General features: G+C 40.2%; 1 protein-coding gene and 1 long non-coding RNA gene across 3 annotated transcripts in view; one reads left to right on the plus strand and one right to left on the minus strand.

Annotated features, from left to right (window-relative positions):
- Positions 1-18,102, minus strand: part of ENTPD7 (ectonucleoside triphosphate diphosphohydrolase 7) — a 44,812-nt gene extending 26,710 nt beyond the window's left edge. Inside the window, exons 1-3 of one of the 2 annotated variants that reach the window (XM_078434715.2) lie at positions 17,966-18,102; positions 17,606-17,708; positions 16,285-16,467 (exon numbers count right to left, since the gene is read on the minus strand). In XM_078434715.2, coding sequence (XP_078290841.1) covers positions 16,285-16,467; positions 17,606-17,613 — 191 coding nt within the window. In that variant the 5' untranslated portion in view covers positions 17,614-17,708; positions 17,966-18,102. The remainder of the gene's footprint in view (positions 1-16,284; positions 16,468-17,605; positions 17,709-17,965) is intronic. The other variant, XM_078434716.2, reaches the window with a different exon arrangement.
- A 159-nt stretch (positions 18,103-18,261) lies between these two features.
- On the plus strand, positions 18,262-26,239 carry LOC132676088 (uncharacterized). The gene is made up of 2 exons (XR_009608954.2): positions 18,262-18,714; positions 25,155-26,239. It is a non-coding gene; the product is annotated as an uncharacterized LOC132676088 (long non-coding RNA).
- The last annotated feature ends 709 nt before the right edge of the window (positions 26,240-26,948 follow it).

Genomic DNA, 26,948 nt, shown 5'->3' on the forward strand with positions numbered 1-26,948 from the left:
CAGACCACACAGTTCCCTGCTTTGGGGAGGGAAAAGCAAACCTTGATGAATGGATGAGCATATAGAATCAGTTCTGAAATAAAAAAGTAGAGTTAAGTACCTTTCCTACTCTGCAATACAAAATAAGGGAGGATCATATATTTGAGCTCCAGTATCATGCTGTAAATGATTACATAGAATAGGGTCAGGCAGAACTTTTTTCCGGATCCAATATGAGAGGGAGTTATGGGAAATGAAGCAGGTGGTAAAAATCTGTTACACTCTAGCAAGTTTATGTTCCCAAAGACTGTTTCACCACAAACTTTACCACTCTAATCATATTACTGGGCTGAACTGGGCTTATGATCCACAAATCAATTCATAACAGCTCACTTCTATCACATAAAAGCTGGGAAGATATCTGGGTTCAAGTTACAGAACTCTTGCAAATTCTGACCTCACGCAAGGTAAGCCATCTCTAGCCCAAAGTGACTTCATTTCCTACCCTAGCAATCTTTCTACTTCACATGCTTCACAGATCTTTCTCTGCTTTCCCTCTCTCAAAACCTTCCCCTCTACTTTTCTGACTAGATTTTAGACCCCATTCCCTCCTGCTTCATGAATAACTTTTCTCCAGTACACTGGTTCTCAAACATCTAGGCTCAGGACCCCTTTTGTAGTCTTAAAATTTATTGGATGCAAAAGAGGTTTTGTATATGTGGGTTACATCTATTTACCATGTTAGAAAATAGAACAGAAAATTTTTAATATTTACTTAGATAAAACAATACTCTTTACATATTAATATACTTTATAAAAATAACTTTTTAATTTTTAAAAAAAATTTTTAATGTTTATTTTTGAGAGACAGAGAGAGCAAGCATGAGCAGGGGTGGGGCAGAGAGAGAGGAGACACAGAACCTGAAGCAGGCTCCAGGCTCTGAGCTGTCAGCACAGAGCCCAATGCGGGGCTCGAACCCACGAACTATGAGATCATGACCTGAGCCAAAGTCTGATGCCTAACCGACTGAGCCACCCAGGTGCCACCAAAATAACTACTTTTTTAAAACAAAAAAATAGAAGAGTGACATTGTTTTATGGTTTTGCAAATCTCTCTACTGTGTAGATTAATAGAACACAGCTAGATTCTCATACTTGCCTCTGTATTCAATCTGTTACAGTATGTTGTTTTGGTTGAAGTATATGAAAAAAAAATCCAGCTTCACAGAGACATGTTGGAAAAAGGAATATTTTAATAACCCATTTAGATTCTTCTTTGACGCTACGCTAAAGTTCAACAAGTGGGGTTTCTTAAAGGTTAGCTGCAATGTGAAATCTAAAACCCTATCTAAGAATGTTTTATACTCCGTAACATTAACCATTAGTCTATCTTGCACTTTGAATCTTGCACTTTGAATGTGCATTTACCCCGGCACAATTTTGTAACATCTTATACTGGGAAATATTGGTTCACTGAGCTATGCAAACCTCCCTAACATTGACACATTTCATTTTACAACATTAAACACACACACACACACACACACACACACACACACACACACACACACATTAATATCACTACCAATATTATCAAGAAAAGTCTTTTTCGATGGGGGGATGGGCTAAAAGGGTTAGGGGCATTAAGGAAGACACTTGCTGGGCATGAGCACTGGGTGTTACACCCAGGGGATGAATCACTGGAATCTATTCCTGAATACATTATTGCACTATATGCTAACTAACTTGGATGTAAATTAAAAAAAAAAAAAAGTCTTTTAAGTATTAAGAAGCTAGCAGACTCATGGTGGCAGATACAAATGTTCCAAACTGCTAATTTTCACTTGAAAGCTCAGATGTTATCACTGGCAATAAAAACTAACAGTTGGCTTCCTTAAAGTGACAGGATTTTACTTCATTCATTTTTCAAGAAGAGCGTTACAAAATATCCATGTCTGAAAACCATAGTTTTTCTGGCATTCTTTCAAGTAAGAATAATATTCTGTGATAAAAGCAGCTAGGTTTAACTCATAACCCAAACAATTGCCTAAGGGCTTTTCCTCAAGACAACTCAGTGTGCAAGAGAAGTGCATACTTCCAATTTTGTCACACAGAATATGAAAGAGATATTCTTTTTTTTTAAAACATTTTTATTATTTATTTTTGAGAGACAGAGACAGAGCATGAGTGGGGGAGGGGCAGAGAGCGAGGGAGACACAGGATCCGAAGCAGGCTCCAGTTTCCAAGCTGTCAGCACAAAGCCCAATGCGGGGCTCGGACTCGAGAACCTCAATATCATGACCTGAGCTGAAGTCAGACGCCTAACTGACTGAGCCACCCAGGTGTCCCATGAAAAAGATATTCTTAAATGGAACTGGAATTTTTTCCCATTACAACTGTGTGACAGTGACGACTACAATAACTAACAGTAGAATTTGGTGCCTCCATCTTGATTTGTGTCAAGGCACCTGCAGTTCTACCTACCTGTTGCTTTGCATCACTAGTATATATGTCAGCTCAGTGAAAAGGGCAAATAGCAACATACCAGCCAAGAGGGAGAAGCAAATAAAGTATCCAAGGACAGATGAATAAACGAACAAAATGCATTATATACATAAAATGGATATTCTTCAGCCTTAAAAGAGAAGGAAGCTTTGTCATATGCTACATATGGGTGAGCCTTGAGGATATCATGCTAAGTAAAACAAGCCAGTCACAAAAAGACAAATATTGTGAGTTCCACTTACATGAGAGATGGGAAGCAGCCATATTCATCAAAACAGAAAATAGAATAGTGGTTACCAGGGGTTGGTGCAGGGAGGGAAAAAAGTGGAGTTGTTGTTTAATGGGTATAGAGTTCAGACTTGCAAAATGAAAAAGTTCTGGAGATTGGTCAAATAACAATGTGAATACACTTAACAGTACTGAACTGTATACTTAAAAGTTGTTAAAATGGTAAATCTTATGTGTTTTTTTCCAATTAAAAGAAGGGCAAGCAATCCCTATCAAAATAACACCAGCATTCTTCACAGAGCTAGAACAAACCATCCTAAAATTTGTATGGAACCAGAAAAGACCCCGAATAGCCAAAGCAATCCTGATAAAGAAAACCAAAGCTGGAGGCGTCACACTCCCGGACTTCAAGACGTATTATAAAGCTGTAATCATCAAGACAGTATGGTACTGGCACAAAAACAGACCCTCAGATGAATGGAACAGAATAGAGAACCCAGAAATGGATCCACAAACATATGGCCAATTAATCTTTGACAAAGCAGCAAAGAATATCCAATGGAATACAGTCTCTTGAGCAAATGGTGCTGGGAAAACTGGACAGTAACATGCAGAAGAATGAACCTGGACCACTTTCTTACACCATACACAAAAAATAAACTCAAAGTGGATGAAAGACCTAAACGTAAGACAGGAACCCATCAAAATCCTAGAGGAGAAAGCAGGCAAAAACCTCTTTGACCTCGGCCCCAGCAACTTCTTACTCAACACGTCTCCAGAAGCAAGCGACACAAAAGCAAAAATGAACTATTGGGACCTCATCAAACTAAAAAGCTTCTGCTTTTATTTTTATGTATATACATATATACATATGTGTATATATATATATACACATATGTATATACATACATATATATATACACACACACATACACACACATATGTATACACACACACACACACACACACACACACACACAAATGGAATATTACTCGGCAATCAAAAAGAATGAAATCTTGCCATTTGCAACTACATGGATGGAGCTGGAGGGTATTATGCTAGGCGAAACTAGTCAGAGAAAGACAAATATCATATGACTTCACTCATACGTGGAATTTAAGATACAGAACAGGTGAACATAAGGGAAGGGAAGCAAAAATAATATAAAAACAGGGAGGGGGACAAAACAGAAGAGACTCTTAAATATAGAGAACAAACAGAGGGTTGCTAGAGGGGTTGTGGGAAGGGGGATGGGCTAAATGGGTAAGGGGCATTAAGGAATCTACTCCTGAAATCATTGTTGCACTATATGCTAACTAACTTGGATGTAAATTAAACAATAAATTTTTTTAAAAAGGGCAAATAACATCGTAGTATTATTATGAAAATAGCTTTGGCCTAATTTTGGCCTCACAAACTCCCTGAAAAGGTCTCAGGAACTCCCAAGTAAACACTTTGACAACCACTGCTGTAATGTGACCTTCTTTTTCCCATCTGCTTCTCTACCTATTCCTCCCCCTTCCCTTCTTTGACATGACTTCCCAGGACCTGAATGTGAGACCGGAAACCATCAAAACCCTAGAGGAGAAAGCAGGAAAAAAACCTCTGACCTCAGCTGCAGCAATTTCTTACTTGACATATCTCCAAAGGCAAGGGAATTAATAGCAAAAATGAACTATTGGGATCTCATCAAGATAAAAAGCTTCTGCACTGCAAAGGAAACAATCAACAAAACTAAAAGGCAACCAATGGAATGGGGAAAGATATTTGCAAATGACATATCAGACAAAGGGCTAGTATCCAAAATCTATACAGAACTCACCAAACTCCACACCTGAAAAACAAATAATCCAGTGAAGAAATGGGCAGAAAACATGAATAGACACTTCTCTAAAGAAGACATCCAGGTGGCCAACAGGCACATGAAAGATGCTCAACGTCACTCCTCATCAGGGAAATACAAATCAAAACCACACTCAGATATCACCTCACGCAGTCAGAGTGGCTATAATGAATAAATCAGGAGACTATAGATGCTGGCGAGGATGTGGAGAAATGGAAACCCTCGTGCACTGTTGGTGGGAATGCAAACTGGTGCGGCCACTCTGGAAAACAGTGTGGAGGTTCCTCAAAAAATTAAAAATAGATCTACCCTATGACCCAGCAGTAGCACTGCTAGGAATTTACCCAAGGGATACAGGAGTATTGATGCATAGGGGCATTTGTACCCCAATGTTTATAGCAGCACTTTCAACATAGCCAAATTATGGAAAGAGCCTAAATGTCCATCAACTGATGAATGGATATAGAAATTGTGGTTTATATACACAATGGAATACTACGTGGCAATGAGAAAGAATGAAATGTGGCCTTTTGTAGCAATGTGGATAGAACTGGAGAGTGTTATGCTAAGTGAAATAAGTCATACAGAGAAAGACAGATACCATATGTTTTCACTCTTATGTGGATCCTGAGAAACTTAACAGAAGACCATGGGGGAGGGGAAGGAAAAAAAAATTAGGGAGGGAGAGAGCCAAACCATAAGAGACTCTTAAAAACTGAGAATAAACTGAGGGTTGATGGGGGGTGGGAGGGAAGAGAGGGTAGGTGATGGGCATTGAGGAGGGTACCTGTTGGGATGAGCACTGGGTGTTGTATGGAAACCAATTTGACAATAAATTTCATATTTAAAAAAACACAAAAAACAAAAGTTATCCAAGCTTTGGCACTCAGGAAAAAAAAAAAAAAAAAAAAAAAAAAAGAAGCCTCCACTCAACAATGCTGACTCTTGTGATATTCACAATGATTTGAAAAGGCCTCCTTCTTCTGTTTTACAATGTGGAATGTCATTATTCCCTTTAAGCAGTTTGTTTATATTCTAGTATGCGCTCCTAAGACTTCTTTCCTATTTGTTTGTTCCACCTCTGCACTTAGCCTATTAAGTTTCCCAAGAGCAGACACCTTATTTGCAGTATCTCCAACTGTCACAATGCCCCTCACATGTCCCTGACACGTATCAACCAACACTGACTGGTTTGGTCCTAGAGCTCACTGTATGGAGCTGCAGGTTTGTCAACTCCTCTATGTCTTTATTAGCTGTCTAGCTATACATACTCCAAATCAATTGGTCTCCTTTTCAGAAACTTTCAATGGCTTTCCAAAGCATCCTGTCATCCTCCTGGGTTCCTGTCAAGATAAGCAACTTTACAACTCTAATCTGCATGCAGCTCAACTTTGCTTTCCCTTCTCTTAAGAAGTCTCCATGTGTACATTGGCAGAAAAATGTCACCTGACATTTGAACATAAGGGAATAAGAAAGGACCAGGCAGCAATTCTGCTACACTTCCCATTTGAATTTTTGCTCAATGGTTGCAGCCAGCAGGAAGTCTCCATTTTTCTCATCATGCATACAAATGAGTAACTGAAAAACAATTTTCCCCTCTTGGAAGTAATAGTATCACATCTTTCTGGAACTCTGACCTCTTCTGATCTAATCAGGCTTCTTACACTTTGCAAACACTGAAGGTCTTCCTCTGTCTAGGCACCTGACACAGATAGATCGATGGTCCTTTCTTGCATTTGTGACTTGCAGTCCCGGCCTTAGCCATCATTATCAATTACTTGCATTGCTGGACTCTTCTGCTTTGCTGATATTACACTAGGTTAATTCCTAAAGAGGACCTAAAGCCCAAAAGAAAAGTTCCAAAATCTTTGGAATCCCTCACATCCAGTTTCCCAGGAGAGATCTGATTCACTATCACACATATTTACCCCCCTACATACATACATGCATACACCCTTTCTATTTGAGAAACCTGATTTCCCTCTAATCACTGCTGAGTCAATGAAAGGAAAGTTACTCACATATACATCACCCAAAATAAAACTGAAGACAGTGGCTTTCACTACCACTATCCTGAAAACATTAACAGCATTAGGGCAGTAACTGACCAAACCATTACTTAGCTTACAAAATCAACACTAATTATGCCACTTCCAGAATTCAAACAGAACTCAGCAATGCACCAAAAGTCCATTAAATGGCTCCCATCAGCATAGAGCCACCAGCTTTTTGCTGAATATCATCATAGTCTTTCAACCCCATTCAAGACTCAGAACCAAATATAACATTATAGAGAAAGCAGCTGTGTGCGACTGATGATAGTAATACATACCCAGGAAAGCATCTTGTAAGGTTATTGCTTATCTCCTGACAAGATTCACCAGAGCATTAAGGAGCATTTATAATTTAAAGCTCTGCTTATAAACACTATTAACACTGTTAAAGGACAAGTAAGTGAATAAAAGAATAAATGTCAATAAATGCCAAGTAAATGCCTTCAATTTCACCAGCAAAAGTCTCTGAATGATTCTATTGTACATAAGAAGCCTGAACTTCATCTGCATATCCTGAAGCTTATCATTTTTTTTTTAACATTTATTCATTTTTGAGAGATGGAGAGAGATAGAGCATGAATTGGGGAGGGGCAGAGAAAGAGGGAGACACAGAATCTGAAGCAGGTTCCAGGCTCTGAGCTATTAGCACAGAGCCCAACGTGGGGCTCGAACCCACAGACAGCAAGATCATGACCTGAGCTGAAGTCAGAACCTTAACTGACTGAGCCACCCAGGCGTTCCTGAAGCTTATCATTTTTATCCTAACCAAAAGCAATGTCTCTTTTCAACTTGCTTTAAACAGAATTGAAACTCCTAAGGAAAGTCAGTACTGAACCCACTGCTGATGCAGAACTTTTCACTCATAGTTATACCCCGATGACAAAGGAATATAAAGGCACCATCTTTCAATAGCTACCGAAGACATTCTCTGGAACAACAGTAAACCAGACAAATATTTCCCATCTAATGAAGACAGTAGTGGGGCTACAAAAAAGTGAATCATACCAAACATTAAGGTTAAGAAAAAATGTACTGTAGATACAGAACATTTACATAAGGATAGTTTACCATTTGTCTTGCACTATATATATGTATACATGCTAAAAGTGCCCCTCGTACTAAAAATTATTAATAAATTTTAACAATTTACCTAGCATCCAGGGCTAAAATTTTCCAGTGGAACTCTGTGATATGGAAATATTCCCTATCTCTCCAATGGGATACCCGCTAGCCACCATAGGATAGCTGTGGTCAGTGCACACCTGAAATGTGACTAGTGCAAGTGAAGAACTGAATTTATTGTCTTTTAATTAATTTAAATTTAAACAGCCATTGTGGCAAGTGGCTACCCTATTGGATACCACAGTGTAAACAATAATTTTTGTTGAATAAATGAACAATGAATAAATAAATGTAAAATATGTATTAAGTCTGATGAAGTTGTTAGAGCACATCTTATAATATATGGCACATGCCAGATAAACAGTTGATTAAAACATGTATCTAACAAAAATTATTCTTAAAAATAGCTTTGCTATGCATGTAGGGGTAGAGTGTATCTAGGAAACCTCTGTACTTTCGCTTAGTTTAGCTGTGAACTGAAAACTGCTCTAAAAAATAGAGTCTATTAAAAACAAAAACAGCTCTGGATTCTACCCTTACTGACACCCACCCCATCACTCTCTAAATGTATCTTTTCTTAAATTCTAGTTCTGATGCAAACTTCCTGTTTTCTCCTTCCAGAAGCAGTGTTGAGTAAATGTTCATAATAAACAAACAAAAAATACCACAACTCTTTAAAATTGAAACTACTGAGGGAAAACCCTCATACAGGCTTCTAAAATCCTGGGTCATATTGCCTGGAGGTGATATGCTAGCTCCACCAATGGCTGAAAAAAATTCAAATTAAAATATTTTTTTTTCCATTACAAACTACTGACCTAATTTCATCATGTGAATTGGAATAAGTTGAAAAGATACGACTTTGTATTACATGTAATATACAAATCACAACCATAAACATGTGTCCTAAAATTTTTGTAAGCTGTTGAACTAAAGTGTTTCCATCAATTCCTAATTATTTGCTTGATCATTTTATCATCAGCTTGTGCTCACCAGTACCTAATCAATAGCAGCAGCCAGAAAAAAAAATTCTGGGAGGAAAATTTTAATTGGAGATAATGCTGCCCATTACCTTCAGTGTATATCTGGAAGGCAGAAGATGGAATTAGCGAACAGAAAAATCATGTTTATTTCAAACAATAAGACAAACCCCCATGATGCAATAGGTAGTCCTAGATGCTTTTCTCTTTTAATCCAAATGACAAAACTATAAGGCAGGCATTTGTACCTCTACTTTACACATAAAGAAAATGAGATTCCAGAATACAAGATGTGCACAAGGTCACCCAACTATTAAACGATGGGTTGTTTAGCTCTAAAATTAATCCTCTTTCCCCTACACCTCAATACTTCCTCTCCAAATAAGTTTAACTGAAACTTAAAGCATGGTTCCCAACTTAGGCTCCACATTAGAATCACCTTTAGAAGGGGTTCAATTATTCGCATTTTTTTTTAAATTTTTTTAATGTTTATTTATTTTTGAGACAGAGAGAGACAGAGCATGAACGGGGGAGGGGCAGAGAGAGAGGGAGACACAGAATCGGAAGCAGGCTCCAGGCTCTGAGCCATCAGCCCAGAGCCTGACGCGGGGCTCGAACTCACGAACCGTGAGATCGTGACCTGAGCCGAAGTCGGACGCTCAACCGACTGAGCCACCCAGGCGCCCCAATTATTCGCATTTTTTAAAGGTCCCCAATGATTTAGATATATAAAATTTGAAAATCACTGATTTAACACAATTATTATATTTGTAATAGAGAAGTTTTAATAAAATGTGCAGAACTGCTTAACACTATAGAAATGGTCTGCAGAAATTCTGAATTATTCAGTCAACTTTTAATAAATTTCCTTTCTCCTGCCTCACTTGTTAGGGTATTATTGACTATTGTCATCAGTGTGCCCACATCTAATGACTAGCACACCCTTCCTACTACCACCATCTAATTTGCTGTTTATCTGCTGTGTTCTGAGACAGGAGAAAACCAAGCTAATTAAAATAGTGTGTAAAATAAAAGCAAACACAGTCTATGGGAAAGCCTATCTTATCAGTAAAGAACATGAGCTTGTAGTTCATGAACTTAGTGATAACAACTTTAGTTACTCAGGGCCTCTTCTGATTAACTTCTGATTCTTAACTTTGTTCCTGATTCTACATAGTTATATATAAACTATTCTCTCATTGGGAAAGAATTATTCCTTCACATCTGCCTCCCTAACTAGATTATGAACCCGATGAGTTCAGGAGCCACGTTTTATTCATCTTTGTACCTTAGCATCTACAACAGTGTCATGCACACACCAAGCTCCCAACGAATGTTTGCTTCCAAATTCCAAAAGGGGCTGCCATGAGTGAAAGGTGATGATATATAGTAATTTGTGGCAATATGCATATAATCTTTCATTAAAGAATAGGAGCTCTAGGCTATATAGCTGCTGGTTGCTCAACCAGAGCATTATGGGTTATTAGGACTTTGGTAAAGTAACCACAGGCGTAGTCTGTGTGTCCCTTAGTTCTGCAGTTAATCTGTTGCTATTAATTCAACCTAAGTATTTATCAGATCTGGCCACTTGGGGCATAATAATAGACAGGAACTATCAGATCACTCTATCTCCCACATATCCCTCAAATGCATTTACTTCTCTCTGTTGTCGTTGCTTCCATCCAAGTTCAGGCGACCATCATCTCTGTACTGAGTATTCCTATCCATCTCCCTCCTTTCATGTTTATCCCACAATGCCACCAAAGTAAGCTTTCCTTATTTTTTAAAAATTTGTATTTATTTATTTATTTGGAGACAAAGAGTATACCAGAGGAGGGTCAGAGAGAGAGGGAGGGAAAAGGGGGGAGAGAGAGAGAGACAGAGAACATCCTAAGCAGGCTCTGACACTGTCAGCATGAAACCCACATGGGGCTTGAACTCACTAACTGTGAGATCATGATCTGAGCCAAAATCAATAGCTGGATGCTTAACAGACTAAGCCACCCAGGTGCCCCAAAGTAAGTTTTCTTTAAAAAGCAATTCCAATCATACCACTCTTCAAAGCCTTTCAAAGCCTTCCCTCTGCCCTTAAGAAAATGTCTAAACCCCCTCAAATGACTTAATAAGCCCAGCGTGATCTACCTCTCCAGCCATATAGCTCACCACTCACTCTCTAACAGTCTTTATTGTAGCCATGTTAACCTACACAGAATTCCATAATGATACCTCACTGTCTTCCGGTGGAAAACTGTGCTCAAGTGTGTCAAGAAAATCTCAATAAGCATTTAAAACCCTCAAATCATGGATTTAGTTCTCTGAAGCTAACAGGCTTCTTAAGGCCAATTGTTGACAACTATAGTCATCTAAACAAATGTTTCTCTTCAGAAAGAAAGAACAAAAAATATAAATAAATATAAATGAATAGTGCTACTAGGGAAGGAAAGGTTGAAAACATAAACATCTTGAGAAAAGGTACCAACATCTCCATGTCCTGGTACCTATTATCACCCAGCACATAGCAGCTGCTCAATAAATGCTTGCTGAACGAATGAATGACCAAAGTGAATTGGAAATGAGAAATTCTGGGGACAGAACAACATAGAAATATTAAGGGAGTGATCACAGGTCCCAATTCTGACCAGAAAAGATAGAAGGAAAGGGCTGCTGGAGGTTTCCAGGAAGGGTCCTCTTCATTCATATACAAGAGCACAGAAGGTCTGTTTCTCTCCTGTGGGACATGAGTGAGGATGCATGTAGCCCTAGTTGCTACTGGCTGCTGTTTCGCAACAATTCAGTAAGCGGATGCTGTAGAAAACAGAGACAGAGATTCTCATCCTGACAGCCAATGTTGAACTTATTATGGTCCTTTACACCTGGACTTCTAGTCATGTGAGCCAATAAACTATCTTATCATTTAAGTCAGTTTGACTGTCACTTATAATCCAAAGTCTCCTGATACTGTCTGAGAAGGAATACAGAGAAAATCAAGTTGATGATGAACACAACATGTCATCATTTCATTTTGTAGCCTAATCAGAAATTAACCTCAAAAAAAATAGCAAAATGAATCACTGTTATAAAGGAATATAGATCTTCAATGCAACTGGTAAGGCATTAAAACTATCAAATAATGGGGGGCCTGGGTGGCTCAGTCAGTTGGGCGTCCAACTTGAGCTCAAGTCATTATCTCACGGTTTGTGAGTTCAAGCCCCACATTGGGCTCACTGCTGTCAGTCTGTGAGCACAGAGCCCGCTTTGGATCCTCTGTTCCCCTCTCTTGGATCCTCTGTTCCCCTCTCTCTGCCTCTCCCTCACTGCGCTCTCCCAAAAATAAGTATTAAAAAAATATATATGTATATCAAATAATTCAGATGTATTTTCTGTAAAAAAATAAAGGTATTCATATCTCACTGGATGGAATTAACAGTAAGTTAGACTTGACAGAAGAAAATACTAATGAACTGGAAGGCACAGCAATATAAAATATCCAGAAAGAAACACAGAGAGAAAAAAGACTAAAAAAAAATAAATAAATGAGCTGTGAAAAAGCTTCACATGGTTCAATATATATGTGATTGGAGACACCAAAGGAGAAGTGGAAGAGGAAAGGAAAAAATATTTGAAGAAATAGTGGTCAAAATTCTTCTGATTTTGATTAAAAAACAAAAATCCATAGATCCAATTATGAGCATATCATAAGCAAAAGAACCATAAAGAAAACTACATCAAGGTACATTACAGTCAAATTGTTTGAAACCAGTGATAAAATCTAAAAAGCAGCCTGAGGAAAGTCACTTGATGTACAGAGAACAAGATTTAAAAATTATAGCAGACTTCTCCTCAGAAAGAATGTAAGTCAGAAGACAGTGTAACATTGTTTTTAAAGTAATGAAAGGAAAAAAAAAAAGATCAACCTAGAGTTCCATACCCAATGAATTTCTTTTAAGTTTATTTATTTATTTTGAGAGAGACTGAGAAAGAGTGCACAAATGGGAGAGGGGCAGAGAGCAAGGGAGACAGCAGATCCAAAGCAGGCTCCATGCTGACAGCAGAGATTCTGATGCAGGGCTTGAACCCACAAACTGTGAGATCATGACCTGAGCTGAAGTCAGACACTTAACCAACTGAGCCACCCAGACACCCCCCAACAAATATTTTTAAAGAGAAAGCAAAATGACTTTTTTAGTCACAGAAGGTGAAAGAATTCACCAACCACAAACTCATACTACCAGACTTGTTAAAGGAAATCTATTAGACAAAATGAATATCCCACCAGGTAGGATATGAACTACACAGAAGAATGAAAAGGCCCAGAAATGGTAAATATACTAGCCTTTTTTTTCTTATTTTTGAAATCTCTTTAAAAGACAACTGAATGTTTAAAGCAAAAAATAACAATATATGGTGGAGTTCATAACATATGTAGAAGGAAGATGCATGACAATAATAGCACAAAGGCCTGGGGAAAAGGTAAAGAGGTACACGGGAAGAGGAATTATATTACTTGAAGATAGACTATGGTAAATTAATGACGTATATTATAAGCCATAAACCCTAAAGCAACCACTAAAATAAAAACAAAAATAAAAACAAAATCCCCAGAGTTATACCTACTAAGCCAACAAGAGATAAAATGGAATATTTAAAATGTATTCAATTTATCCTTTCTTAATAAAAGCCCTCGAGAAAGTTGGGATAGAAGGAACATACTTAAACCTCATAAAAGCCATTTATGAAAAGCCCACAGCTAATATCATCCTCAATGGGGAAAAACTGAGAGCTTTCCCCCTGAGATCAGGAACGCGACAGGGATGTCCACTCTCAACACTGTTGTTTAACATAGTGTTGGAAGTGCTAGCATCAGCAATCAGACAACAAAAGGAAATCAAAGGCATCAAAATTGTCAAAGAAGAAGCCAAGCTTTCACTTTTTGCAGATGACATGATAATATACATGGAGAACCCGATAGACTCCACCAAAAGTCTGCTAGAACTGATACATGAATTCAGCAAAGTCTCAGCATACAAAATCAATGTACAGAAATCAGTTGCATTCTTATACACTAAAAATGAAGCAACAGAAAGACAAATAAAGAAACTGATCCCATGCACAACTGCACCTAGAAGCATAAAATACCTAGGAATAAATCTAACCAAAGATGTAAAAGATCTGTATGCTGAAAACTATAGAAAGCTTATGAAGGAAATTGAAGAAGATATAAAGAAATGGAAAAACATTCCGTGCTCATGGATTGGAAGAATAAATATTGTCAGAATGTCAATACCACCCAAAGCTATCTACACATTCAATGCAATCCCAATCAAAATTGCACCAGCATTCTTCTCAAAGCTAGAACAAGTGATCCTAAAATTCATATGGAACCATAAAAGGCCCCGAATAGCCAAAGTAGTATTGAAGAAGACCAAAGCAGGAGGCATCACAATCCCAGACTTTAACCTCTACTACAAAGCTGTAATCATCAAGACAGCATGGTATTGGCACAAAAACAGACACATAGACCAATGGAATAGAATAGAAACCCCAGAACTAGACCCACAAAAGTATGGCCAACTCATCTTGACAAAGCAGGAAAGAATATCCAATGGAAAAAAGACAGTCTCTTTAACAAATGGTGCTGGGAGAACTGGACAGCAACATGCAGAAGAATGAAACTAGACCACTTTCTTACACCATTCACAAAAATTAACTCAAAATGGATAAAGGACCTGAATGTGAGACAGGAAACCATCAAAACACTAGAGGAGAAAGCAGGAAAAGACCTCTCTGACCTCAGCCGCAGCAATTTCTTACTTGACACATCCCCAAAGGCAAGGGAATTAAAAGCAAAAATGAACTATTGGGACCTCATGAAGATAAAAATCTTCTGCACAGCAAAGGAAACAATTAACAAAACTAAAAGGCAACCAACGGAAAAGGAAAAGATATTTGCAAATGACATATCGGACAAAGGACTAGTATCCAAAATCTATAAAGAGCTCACCAAAATCCACACCCGAAAAACAAATAACCCAGTGAAGAAATGGGCAGAAAACATGAATAGACACTTCTCTAAAGAAGACATCCAGATGGCCAACAGGCACATGAAAAGATGCTCAACATTGCTCCTCATCAGGGAAATACAAATCAAAACCACACTCAGATATCACCTCACGCCAGTCAGAGTGGCCAAAATGAACAAATCAGGAGACTATAGATGCTGGAGAGGATGTGGAGAAACGGGAACCCTCTTGCACTGTTGGTGGGAATGCAAACTGGTGCGGCCACTCTGGAAAACAGTGTGGAGGTTCCTCAAAAAATTGAAAATAGACCTACCCTATGACCCAGCAGTAGCACTGCTAGGAATTTACCCAAGGGATACAGGAGTATTGATGCATAGGGGCACTTGTACCCCAATGTTTATAGCAGCACTCTCAACAATAGCCAAATTGTGGAAAAAGCCTAAATGTCCATCAACTGGTGAATGGATAAAGAAATTGTGGTTTATATACACAATGGAGTACTACAGGGCAATGAGAAAGAACGAAATATGGCCCTTTGTAGCAACATGGATGGAACTGGAGAGTGTGATGCTAAGTGAAATAAGCCATACAGAAAAAGACAGATACCATTTGTTTTCACTCTTATGTGGATCCTGAGAAACTTAACAGAAACCCATGGGGGAGGGGAAGGAAAAAAAAATGAGGTTAGAATGGAAGAGAGCCAAAGCATAAGAAACTCTTAAAAACTGAGAACTGAGGGTTGATGGGGGGGTGGGAGGGAGGGAAGGGTAGGTGATGGGCATTGAAGAGGGCATCTTTTGGGATGAGCACTGGGTGTTGTATGGAAACCAATTTGACAATAAATTTCATATATTAAAAAATAAATAAATAAATAAATAAAATAAAATGTACTCAATTTAAAAGAAGGGAGAGAAAAAGGGAGAGCAAAGAGCAAGATGTGACAAGCAGAAAACAAACAGCAAGGCAGATTTAAACCTAAGCATAATCAATAATCACATGAAATGCAAATGGCCTAAACACTTCAAATAAAAGGCAGACATTCAGACTGGATAAAAAGCAGTTATTTATAAAAAGACTGGATAGATATAAAATATAAAGACATAAAGGCTAAAACTATAAGGATGGAAAAACATCTATAATGCTAACACTACTCAAAAGAAAGCTGAAGTAATTATATTAGTACCATACTAGTAGATTTCAGGCCAAAAAATATAATCAAGGATAAAAACAGTCATTTAATAATGATAAAGGGTCAGTTCATCAAGAATACGTAACAGTCCTAAACATTTATGCATCCATTAAGTCAGTCCACCAAAACAAGAATATAGAAAGACGCCTTTCATGGTTAAAATGCAACATCAGCATTCCTGAATCAAAAGTGAACCCTGCCAAAATGGAGCTTAAGATCTTCTTTATGTAATAAGTGGCATGCAATTTTACTAATCAAAGTGCAGTATTCCCCCAAAAGGGTCAAAGGTAGTACTGTGTGAAATGTCAAAATATTTATGACTTCAATGCCAAGTCTGATCAAAGTGATCTAAGGTTGACTCACCTTTCATATTGCCTATCTCGTGGCAATGAAGCACCCCAATGTCGAAAGTCCATGATTAACATAAGTAAAAGGAGGCAGGATATGAAGAAGAGTCCTAGGAATGCCACCCTCTGGCGGGGAAATGGGTTCACTGTGGGCACAGTGAAGTACCAGGAGGCTGGGCAGAGGTAGGAAAAACTGATCCTGAAATGAGACAAACATTAGTAAGAAAAGTCTCTACATGTGAGTGCCAAAAAAAAAAAAAAAAAAAAAAAAGGCTTTTAAACTGTATTAAAGCCCTTCCTGATAAAGGCAAAAATTTATGCCACCACCAGTCTATAGAAGTTCTTTTAGTCTCAAATTTTAGAAAAGGACCTATATGATTCATGGTGCTTCTACTATAAATCAGAAAAGCCTTATCTTCTCTTTTCCCAATGTCTGCACTTTTGGGTATAATTCAAAGAATTACAGTTCTCATGTTTATGAAAAGATCACTAGTCTCCCTGGTCAACTTCACAACATTGAAGAATCAGAGCAACTACAACATTCCCACCAAGAATGATGTCAAAAAACTGGATAATCTGTATATTTATTCAACTAATTAAAAAATATTTTAATAGGTAATATATGCACATGAAACAAGTTTAAAAGGATATATAGTGAAAAATGAGTCTTTTGCCTTAACCTAGCATTTCCTACTGAAAGGCAAGCACTGCTACCCTGTCTCTACGTATATTTCCAGGGGTATTCTATGTTTGCACGAGCATAAATATATATCAGATATGACAATATGCATGTGTGTATCTCACTCCTCTGGTTTTACACCGTACCTACTGTTCTGCATCTTTCCCCACTTACTCTATTTGACAACTGTTCCATTTGGTACATGTAGATCCACATTAATCTTTTCTGGAAGTTCCAGAGTATCACACCATATGGATATACAAATTCAACTATGAATCTCACTTCCTATATTGATTCAAAAGGACCTCGGTCTACTTTCAAACAAACAAACAAAATCTTTGTTTAACCTCCTCAAAAAGCACACAGCCTCACTCAAATGGAAATCTGAAAGAACATTACATTTTAGCACTTTCCGGAGCTGAGCAAGCACTCAGTCTACCACCCTGGGGTTATGGGCTAGAAACTATGGTAGCATTTGCCTAAAAAAAAAAAAAAAAAAAAAAAAGTAACTTTGATCTTCTCCCCATCCATCGAGGAAGCTGCAAAGTCCAGATGCAGCAGTAGGGCAAACCTCACTTGTAAAAACCTCCCAGGGCCCCTCAACCTATCTGCCACCCCCAACTGAGCCCCTAGCTGAGGAGAAAATGTGCAGCCTTACCTAGCCATGGGATCCCTTCAGTGGTCTCAGTGCCTGTCACCTCCTTTTCTTTTTGCCCTGAGAAATGGGTCTCCTTGTCTCAGGCATCTCCTAAGTCTGCAGCCTGTTAAGAGTTCGTTGGGTTTCAGGCTTACCTCCAGCAGTGCCCACAGGACTAGACTTCCGAGGGAAGGCCAAGGCGCCCACCCACCTACTCCAGATGCGTCCGCTCTTGTTCCTGGGGCCCAGCTGACTCTAAGCCGGCTCCCGGGGAGCCGGGCATTCTCGAGACACCGGCGCTCCCCCGGTGGCGGGGGTTGGAAGACCCACTCCCCCTCCCCGCCTCTCCCAGCCCCGCGGCCCTCCCGCGCTCGCACTCACGGGTCGAGAGTCCCGCAGTCTCCCCTGGCACCGTCCCGCTCGGTTCAGAGCGGTTCCCCAAGGCCTTTAGACCAGCCGGAAAAAACCTTGGGCGGGCGGCGGCGCCACGTCCCCAAGGAAACCGCAGGGAGCCAATGACTGACAGGAGAACCGCGGAGAAGAGCCCACCCTCCACCCAGCTGGAGCAGCCTGCGAACTTGCTCCGCCAGCCCCACGTCCTTTCGCCAGAGTGGCCAATCCCCAAGAACGTTCGGCCTCTAATCCCCGCCCCGGGATTTCGAGCGCGTCCAATCCGGAAGGGCGTCGTGCCGTAGCTCCGCCTCGATAGACTGGCGTTGGGCGCACAGGTGAGCTGTGTCGAGCGGTGGGTGGACCCTCTGCGCCAGCTGCGCTCTCGGCGGTGGTGCTGTTTCTTAGCTGGTTGCTTTCTACGTTGCCGCTTCCAGAATTGTGCAGCTCGGGTGGGTGGATCTTGAAGTGGCCGCGAGAGAAGTGCATCCCTTTCCCACAACCAGTTGGAGGTATTGTGTCCACCAGCCCTGATCTCCGGAATCAAACCTTCGCTATAGCCTCCTAGATTCGTGCCCTGGCCTCTTTGTCTTGTCCTGTTAGAGAAGCATAAACTGGAGACCACATCGTCTATACCGAATCGCTTATATCTATTCATTCAGCATTCATTGAATGTTTGTGTGCCATACATGAGCCGCTGTGCCCCTGCTCTCCCGGACCTTACAGTAATACATACAAAGGTAATGTTTCCTTAATGTTTTTCCTCCTTGCTTACACCAGCCGTTTCTCTCATTTCCAGGAGGGAGCCGTTTGTACAGGATAAAGTCCAAGTCCTTACAAATGTGGCTTATACGTGGCAGTCCACGACCCTCCCATGCAGCTTCTGCTTTTCACCTCCCTTATTATACCTCAGAAACGCACATCTATCTGTGGCTTCTGCTCTCTTAAGCTTTGCTCATTCGACCTCCTCCACCCTTCCATCTGCCTCGAATATCCTTCCCCCAACTTAGCCAAGCCAACGCATACTCATCCCTTACTACTCTCAATTTAAGGGTCACCTCCCCTAAAAGTTTTACTTGACCTACAACCCCGTCATATATACCTGTTGTTTCTCTTGCCATATTGAATTACAATTTATGTGTCTGTCTGTTCCAATAGAATATGCTTGAAGGCAGAGACTATCTGCTTCCACAGCAATGCTGGGCACTGCCTGGCACACAACACAGCTAATATATGACAAGTAAGTGAATGACTGGAAATAAATGAAGACCACCCAAATGAGATTAAAAAGAAAAAAAGAGGCTATTTATTCTACACCTGCTATAGAAGGCAGTTAACCACCATCACTCATGTCTGGCAGAGACCCAAAGGCTGTCAGGGGAATGGGAAAGCTTAAACTGAAGAAAAAAAAAAGAAGAAAGAAAGGTTTCATGCATGCTCTGACTTGAGAGTGTTAGCATGGGGAAGGCGGTGGTGGGCTTACTGGGAGCAGGGCTTCTTATGTGATTGTGGAGAACATATTTGGCTTTCTCATATTTGGTCCTGAGTTAGAAGGTAGGGAAGAGAATTGAACAGTAGTGAGAACTCTGGGATGATTGCTGTAGAGGTTATAGGTCACAATTCTAATCGTCATATATGGTCTGACATTGTCCAGTTTGTATGTTCAGGCTCTCCCCACTATTGTTTTTTTTACCTCCTTTACTCTGCCAGCCTGGATGGGCTTCCTAACTTACCTTTCTCCCTTCAATTCTTGGTTCTCTTTTCTTTGTCTTTCAATCCCTACTCTGCTTCAGGTGTTATATTTTATCGGGGCCCCCAGAAATCACATTGGGTAGAATAGTTTCATAAAGTTAGGATTAACTGCAGAATCATACAAATATCAGATATTTTTATTATGCCAGAGCCTGGTTCAGGTGGACATGGGGAAAAAATTAACAAATGTTTGGAATATATATTTTTTAATTCTCTTTTTTTAAGTTTTACTTATTTAAGCAATCTCTCCACCCAACATGGGGCTCAAACTCACGACCCTGAGATCGAGTCACGTGCTCTTCTGAATGAGCCAGGCAGGTACCCTATATTTTTTTAATTCTTCAATTTGCCTGCCAACTGTGTAGTATTGTCTAACCTATGTATATTTCAAACTCCAGTGGTCCACTAAACAGGTATTGTTGAGTGGAATGGAGTTCCTATTTATGTTATGTTTTAAACAGTAATTAATTCATGTGATTTATGAACTATATTAACTTAGAGCTTGAAGGTACATTGAAACATCTTATAACTTACATTTCATAACTACTGTTATAAAACAGAAAGAAACCTACATTTTAATCCCAACATCTCATTATACTTTCTTTGCCCATTTCGTTTGGATAATACTTCCTTTAGTAAGGCCATATGCATTCAGTAATTTGTAGAGCATGATTCTTTACAAAAGCCCACAATGCTTATCTGATTAACAGCTCACAGGGCTGAGTTCTGAGGTTTCCAGTCAGGAGGCCAAAAAAAGTAGGTTGAGATCACTTCCCCATCTCATTTGCTGTAACTCTCAACATGTTGAAACCAATTACAGAAATCCGTATTTCAAAACAGGTCTTTAACTGCTTTTTAAAGACTTGTCTACAATTACATTTACAATTTTCTCAAGAAGTCCTTGATTTCTTGACCCAGCTGTGAGTAAAATCAGCCAAACCAGTCCCACGCTCAGTATCAGTTGTCTATATCACTTTATTTCTTCTTAGTTCTTCTTCATTCCATACTCCATCCTGCCCTAATCTCTAAAGGAGTTGAAGTATTGTGGTCTTCAATCTCCCTTCCAAGTTTACTCATCTTTCTTCGTGTGCCGTGTAGACACCTCATTGTCCACGACCAGACTCATAGTCTCTCCACTCTTACTTTATCCACCCAAACCTCCTCCAGTCATATTCTAACTTTGATGAACTACTGTGTGATTCACCCAAGCAGAAATTTGCAAGTCATTTTAGGATTTCTTCCTTCTACTTCCTTTCTGCTGTAGGAGAGCAAAATTTGCCACCCCAAAATGTGTCTCTTTCACATGTGGATTATTTTATGCTGATTATTTTTAACAGAAGACTCGGGAAGAACTTTTCAAAATCCACCCCCCCCCCCCCAACTGCCTAAAAGAATTTGGAGAGAGGACCTGCTCCAGGACGGGAGCTATCAGCGTAAATAACTACAGTATAATATGAACCAGGTGTGGTAGAGAGGAACTTAGCAAAGTCTGTTTATTAGAATTCCTCTCTGTGTCCCATTTTTTCTGTGTGGCCCAGCAAACATTTGTTTACCAAACATTTACTCTTTTTCATCTTCCTGTGAATTGTCCTCCTTCCCTTTGACGTCCCAACTCAGAATGGCATAGAAGCCTCAATTGCCTGACTACCTGTGGGCCTCACAGTCTCATAGGATCCCTATATGTACGTAATTAAATTTGATTTTCTACTGTTAATCTGTCTCATGTCAATTTAATTCTTATATCAGCCAAAAGAATCTTGAAGGGAATAGAAAAATTTTTCCTCCACAACACCTATTTCATCCAGTTAGTGACTAGTTGTTCTTAATTCAAATGCCCAAAATCCTCTGCAAAATCTTCTGATGAAGCGTTCTAGCTGGTGGCCCTGCATCCAGGCTCATGCCTCTCCTTAGTGCCCCTTTATTCTGATATAGTGAAATATAATCATGCTAATTCCTATTTTAAAATCCTTGTGTTTCCCCATCCCAATGGGATACAGTTCAGTTTCCTTGGCGTGGTGTAGCAGATTCTGCTAACTGCCTACCCAAAAAGCCAACAATCTCTCTTCCACATTATTAACAGAATCCCAATTTTATTCTTGTAACCACACTGCTATGCTTGGCCGTATGCTTGAAGAGTACTAGGCTCCAGTCCCAGCCAGAAGGAGTAAACCGTGAAGGGTCTAAGTCAATCATGGTGTTCCACTCCCTAACCAAATATTGAGCCTGGGCATATGATGCAATTCTAACCAAGGATACTGAAGGGAAGCCAGCTGTTGGGAGGAATGGGAGGAGGGAAAACATTTCTGGGAGAGGTTTTCCCCAACTTAAAAAGATTGTAAAAAGTTGACATAATGAGAATGAGAAGAGAAAGCCCCTTTTCTACCCCCAGAAGAAATCTTTTTTTTTTTATATGAAATTTATTGTCAGATTGGTTTCCATACAACACCCAGTGCTCATTCCAACAGGTGCCCTCCTCAATACCCATCACCGACCCTCCCCTCCCTCCCACCCCCCATCAACCCTCAGATTGTTCTCAGTTTTTTTAACATTTATTTATTTTTGAGACAGAGAGAGACAGAGCATGAACGGGGGAGGGGCAGAGAGAGAGGGAGACACAGAATCGGAAGCAGGCTCCAGGCTCTGAGCCATCAGCCCAGAGCCCCACGCGGGGCTCAAACTCACGGACCGCAAGATCATGACGTGAGCTGAAGTCGGACGCTCAACCGACTGAGCCACCCAGGCACCCCATCAGTTTCTAAGAGTCTCTTATGGTTTGGCTCCCTCCCTCTCTTTCTTGTTTTTTTTCTTCCTTCCCCTCCCCCATGGACTTATCCCCAGAAGAAATCTTAAGGATATGATGGCTGGAGCTTCTGTAAGCATCTTACAACCATAAGGTGGGGGGGGGGGGGGTGGGGGGGGGGTCGGGAGTTGTGGGAAGCCTGGGAATAACAGAATAGAAACACAGAAAAATCCTGGGTGCTTGGTAACATCATTAACATCATTGCTAACTTAACCAACCCAGGAGCAGCCCTACCTATGGACTTATTATTTGAGATACTAAATTCACTCCTGCTCTTACTTTTTAAGTCAGTTGAATCAGGGAGTTCTGTCACCTGTACTCTACTAACTGATATATGTGGCTTCCACTGTGTGATATGATCTAGCCCCCAATATCCTCTGAACTCCCCAGCAGGTATTCTCACCCACAGCCCTGACATATTTACAGTTTTCAGAATTATGCCTTCTCTTACCTTTGAGCCTCTGTACTTGCTATTGCTTCTGAATAAATGACTTTCTTTCACTTCTTTACCAAATGAAGTCCTACTTATTCTTCAAAACCCAGCCCACATGTCACCTGTGAGCTCCCCCAGTGAGCCTAGGGGTTTCTTTTTCTCTGCTCTTGTACCACTTTGCTCATGGATGTTTCTATCAGAGCAAGAATAATTGTTTTAAAAGCTGGCAGCTGTGTGAGTGGACTTGGTACCAGTTGGCCTGGTAGGAAGACAGAGTAGCTAGGTTTTGGAGCTTAAAGGGTATGTTTGGTTATGGAAAGTAGGATCCCCTGGGTTTAGCCTGGATGGGAGAGGTTTAGACCAAGAAGACTCTAGTTACTCTGCATAATAAAATACAGGATTTTGAGCATTCCCTCTAGAGACTAGGTTTGGTGAGCCCTAGTAAGAAAAAAGAAAAATACATGAAAAAAAAGGGGGGACCTGTGCAAGGTGCCCATAGACAAGAATGAAGAGAATGGCCCATGAGGGAGTTTCTGCATTATTTTTCTATAGCAGCATCACAAATTACCCCCAAACCTGGCAGCTTAAAACAACAATAAGCATGATTATCTCTCACAGTCTCCATGGATCAGGAATTCGGGAGCAGTTCCGCTCAGGGTCTCTCATGAGGTGGCAATAAAGATGTCAGTTGGGGTCATGTGAAGTCTTATCTAGGGCCAAGGGATATATTTCTAATATGGCATACGTACATGCCTGGCAAGAGGGGATTGGCTGTTGGTGGGAGGCCGCAGTTCCTCTCCACATGGACTCTCCCAGGGGTGCTTGAGTGTCCTCATGAAACAGCAGCTGGCAGCTCCCTTCTCCCAAAGCCAGCCGAAAATAAGTGCCAGGTAAAAACTCCACCCCTTTTATTACCTAGCCTCAGAAGTCAAGTGTCTTCACTTCTGCTAATATTGTTTGTTAAAAGCCAGCCCACATTCAAGGGGAGGGCCATTAGGCTCCACCTTTTGAAGGCAAAACTATCAATTTTCAGACATATTTTTAAATCAGCACAGTTCCCAAAGCGAGGTGGTCAGGGGAATTTCAGATAATATTGTTGACTTCTAGGGTTCAGCTCTGAGTTCCGTGCTATGTTATAATCCTCTCCATGACCCCATACTTTCAGCAAAAGTCTGAAGACACTATAGCCATGTGTTGGAGTACTTTGAGGGATGAAGGCATAGCAGTGCAAAAAGATAATAGCAACTGCAGGTTGTGAATTAACAAGGAGGATGATTGAAAAGTTGACAGAGGCAGGAAATCAATGGCACAGGTCATTGAGAGAAGTGAAAGCCTACTCTTCAGAAATGCCAGCAAGAGAGGTGGGGGGCAGTATGGCAAACTCGAAAATGCCCACCGTACTTGCGATGGAGGCATGGGTATTGATCCCCAACTCTTGGTATCCGTTCCAGTTTGGATGTGGGCACCTTATCCAGGCCTAACCCCTGTGCATTTGAGGATTCCGACTCCACCACTGGCTCTAGGGGTGGGACATGCAAAATTATGCAAAATCCCATCCCTTGGCCACAGCCATTTTTGTCAGGAGTGGCCAGATAGTTAAATTCCAGACAAAGAAATGTTTGCTGGGACAAATAAAAAAAATTATTGGCTTTCCTAAGAGAGTGTTTGAGGGAGCAATTCTCTCTCTGCCCCACCCCCTCCACTCCCTAGATTGTTGATGACATGATTAACTGAGTCAAACCAAACCTGAATTCCATTCTGTCTCTGGACATCCAGTTATATGAGCTAACAAATATCTTTTATTGTTTAAGTCAGTATGAAATGAGTATTATTTTTTCCATTTTTTTTTTTTTTTTTGTATGTTGGATAATTTTCACAACGAAAACGTAGAGAGAAAACTGTATTAGATAACATTTTTCAACTACCAGGCTGGCAAAAATTAAAATGTCTGATAATACACTGTTAGCAAAGAGGTAAAAACCCTTCCATTCTTCCAGATCCTTAGGCCCAAAATCTTGGAGTTATCCTTAATCTGTGCCTTGCTCCTGTTGGCACTACTTTAAAAATGTGTCCAGAATCTAGCCATCGCTCACTAACCTCATTGCCACACCCTGGTCCAAACTACTATTATTTCTTCCTGAAATATTGCGTTAGCCTCCTGACTAATCTTTCTGTATCTATCCTTGCCCCCACAGGCTATGCTGAATGCTGCAACTGGTGTGATCCTCTCAAGCATAAGCCAGGTCATGTCACTCCTCCAAACTCTCCAGTAGCTTCTCATCTCAGAGTAAAAGCCCTAGTCCTCATAACCTACAACGCGCACACCTCTTAACTCTCAAACCTCGTTTCTCACTGTTATTCCCTTCGCTTACTTTACTTTAGCCACATGGGCCTCCTTACTGTTTCGAGAACATGATAGGTCCTTTGTTCCTTTACGTTTTTTGTAATTTCTGTTCCCTTCTCCAGAGTTATTATAATCTGCTCTCCCTACCTAGTGCCTTGCTGCCTTCAGTCCTTATTGAAATATTTATTTCTCGGTGAGACTCACCCTAACTATTCTATTTAAAATGGTAACTGTCCTTCCCACCCACATTTCCTACATCACCATTTTACATACAGTATGTTTTACTTATTAGTTTACTGTCTGTCTCCTTACAACTTGAATATAATCTCCATCAGAACAGGAGTTTGGCTCTAAAAATGAATAAGGAAACTCTTTATGTACTGATATGAGAATATCTCAAAGAAATATTGTTAAATAAAGAACTGACAGCTAGTGAAATACCTCATAAAACATATAAAAACTAACTTGAATTAGATCATAGTCTTAAAAGTAGGGGCTAGGGGCGCCTGGGTGGCGCAGTCAGTTAAGCGTCCGACTTCAGCCAGGTCACGATCTCACGGTCCGTGAGTTCGAGCCCCGCGTCAGGCTCTGGGCTGATGGCTCAGAGCCTGGAGCCTGTTTCCGATTCTGTGTCTCCCTCTCTCTCTGTCCCTCCCCCGTTCATGCTCTGTCTCTCTCTGTCCCAAAAATAAATAAACGTTGAAAAAAAAAAAAAAAAGTAGGGGCTAAAACTGCAAAGCCTGTAAAGGAAAAAAAATAGGAAATCTTACTGACCCTGAGTTCAACAAAGATTTCATAGATTCAACAGCGAAAGCAAGATCCACAAAAGTAACTTAAAAAATTGGTCTTCATTCAAACCAAGATCTGCTCTTCAAGAGACACTGCTAAGAGAATAAAAAGATGAGCCACACACTGGGAGAGAAAATAACGGCAGATCATATATCTGATAAAGGACTTGTATCTAGAACATAAAAAGAATCCTCAAAACTGAATAATAAGGAAACAAACAACCCAATTATAAACAGAAGATTTAGACACTTAACAAAAAAAAAGATATACAGATGGCAAATAAGCACACGAGATGTTCAACATCATTAGTCATGAGGGGCATGGAAATTAAAACTACAATGAGATACCACTACATACCCACTAGAACGGCTATAATCAAAAAGACAATAATTGCCAAGAATGTGGTACCATGTGCTACCATGTCATGAGGACCCTTAGCATCTTTCTGGAGAGGCCCACGTGGAGGGGAACTGAGGCCTCCTGCCAACAGGCAGTATTAACTTGACAGTTGTGTGAGTGAGTCATCGTGGACATGGATTCTCCAGCCCCAGTCAAGCCTTCATGTAACTGCAGACCCTGCCGACAACCTGACTACAACTTCCTGAGATACTCCAAGTCCTAATCACTCATCTAAACTACTATCAAATTCCTCACCTACAGAAACTGATAATAAATGTGTATTGCTGTTTTAAGCCACTATGCTTTGTAGTACTTTGTCCCAGAGCAGTGGGTAACTAATATACAACCACATAGGATTAAAAGAAATAATATATACATTAGCTGGCACACAGTAAGCCCTTCCTAAAAGTTCGCTGTTATCGTTGTTGTGTAAAGCATGCATGGGTTTGTTCTCACC

The sequence above is a fragment of the Panthera onca genome, chromosome D2 (genome assembly GCF_046562875.1).
Source record: "Panthera onca isolate mPanOnc1 chromosome D2, mPanOnc1 haplotype 2, whole genome shotgun sequence".
In the NCBI taxonomy this organism is placed as follows: domain Eukaryota; kingdom Metazoa; phylum Chordata; class Mammalia; order Carnivora; family Felidae; genus Panthera; species Panthera onca.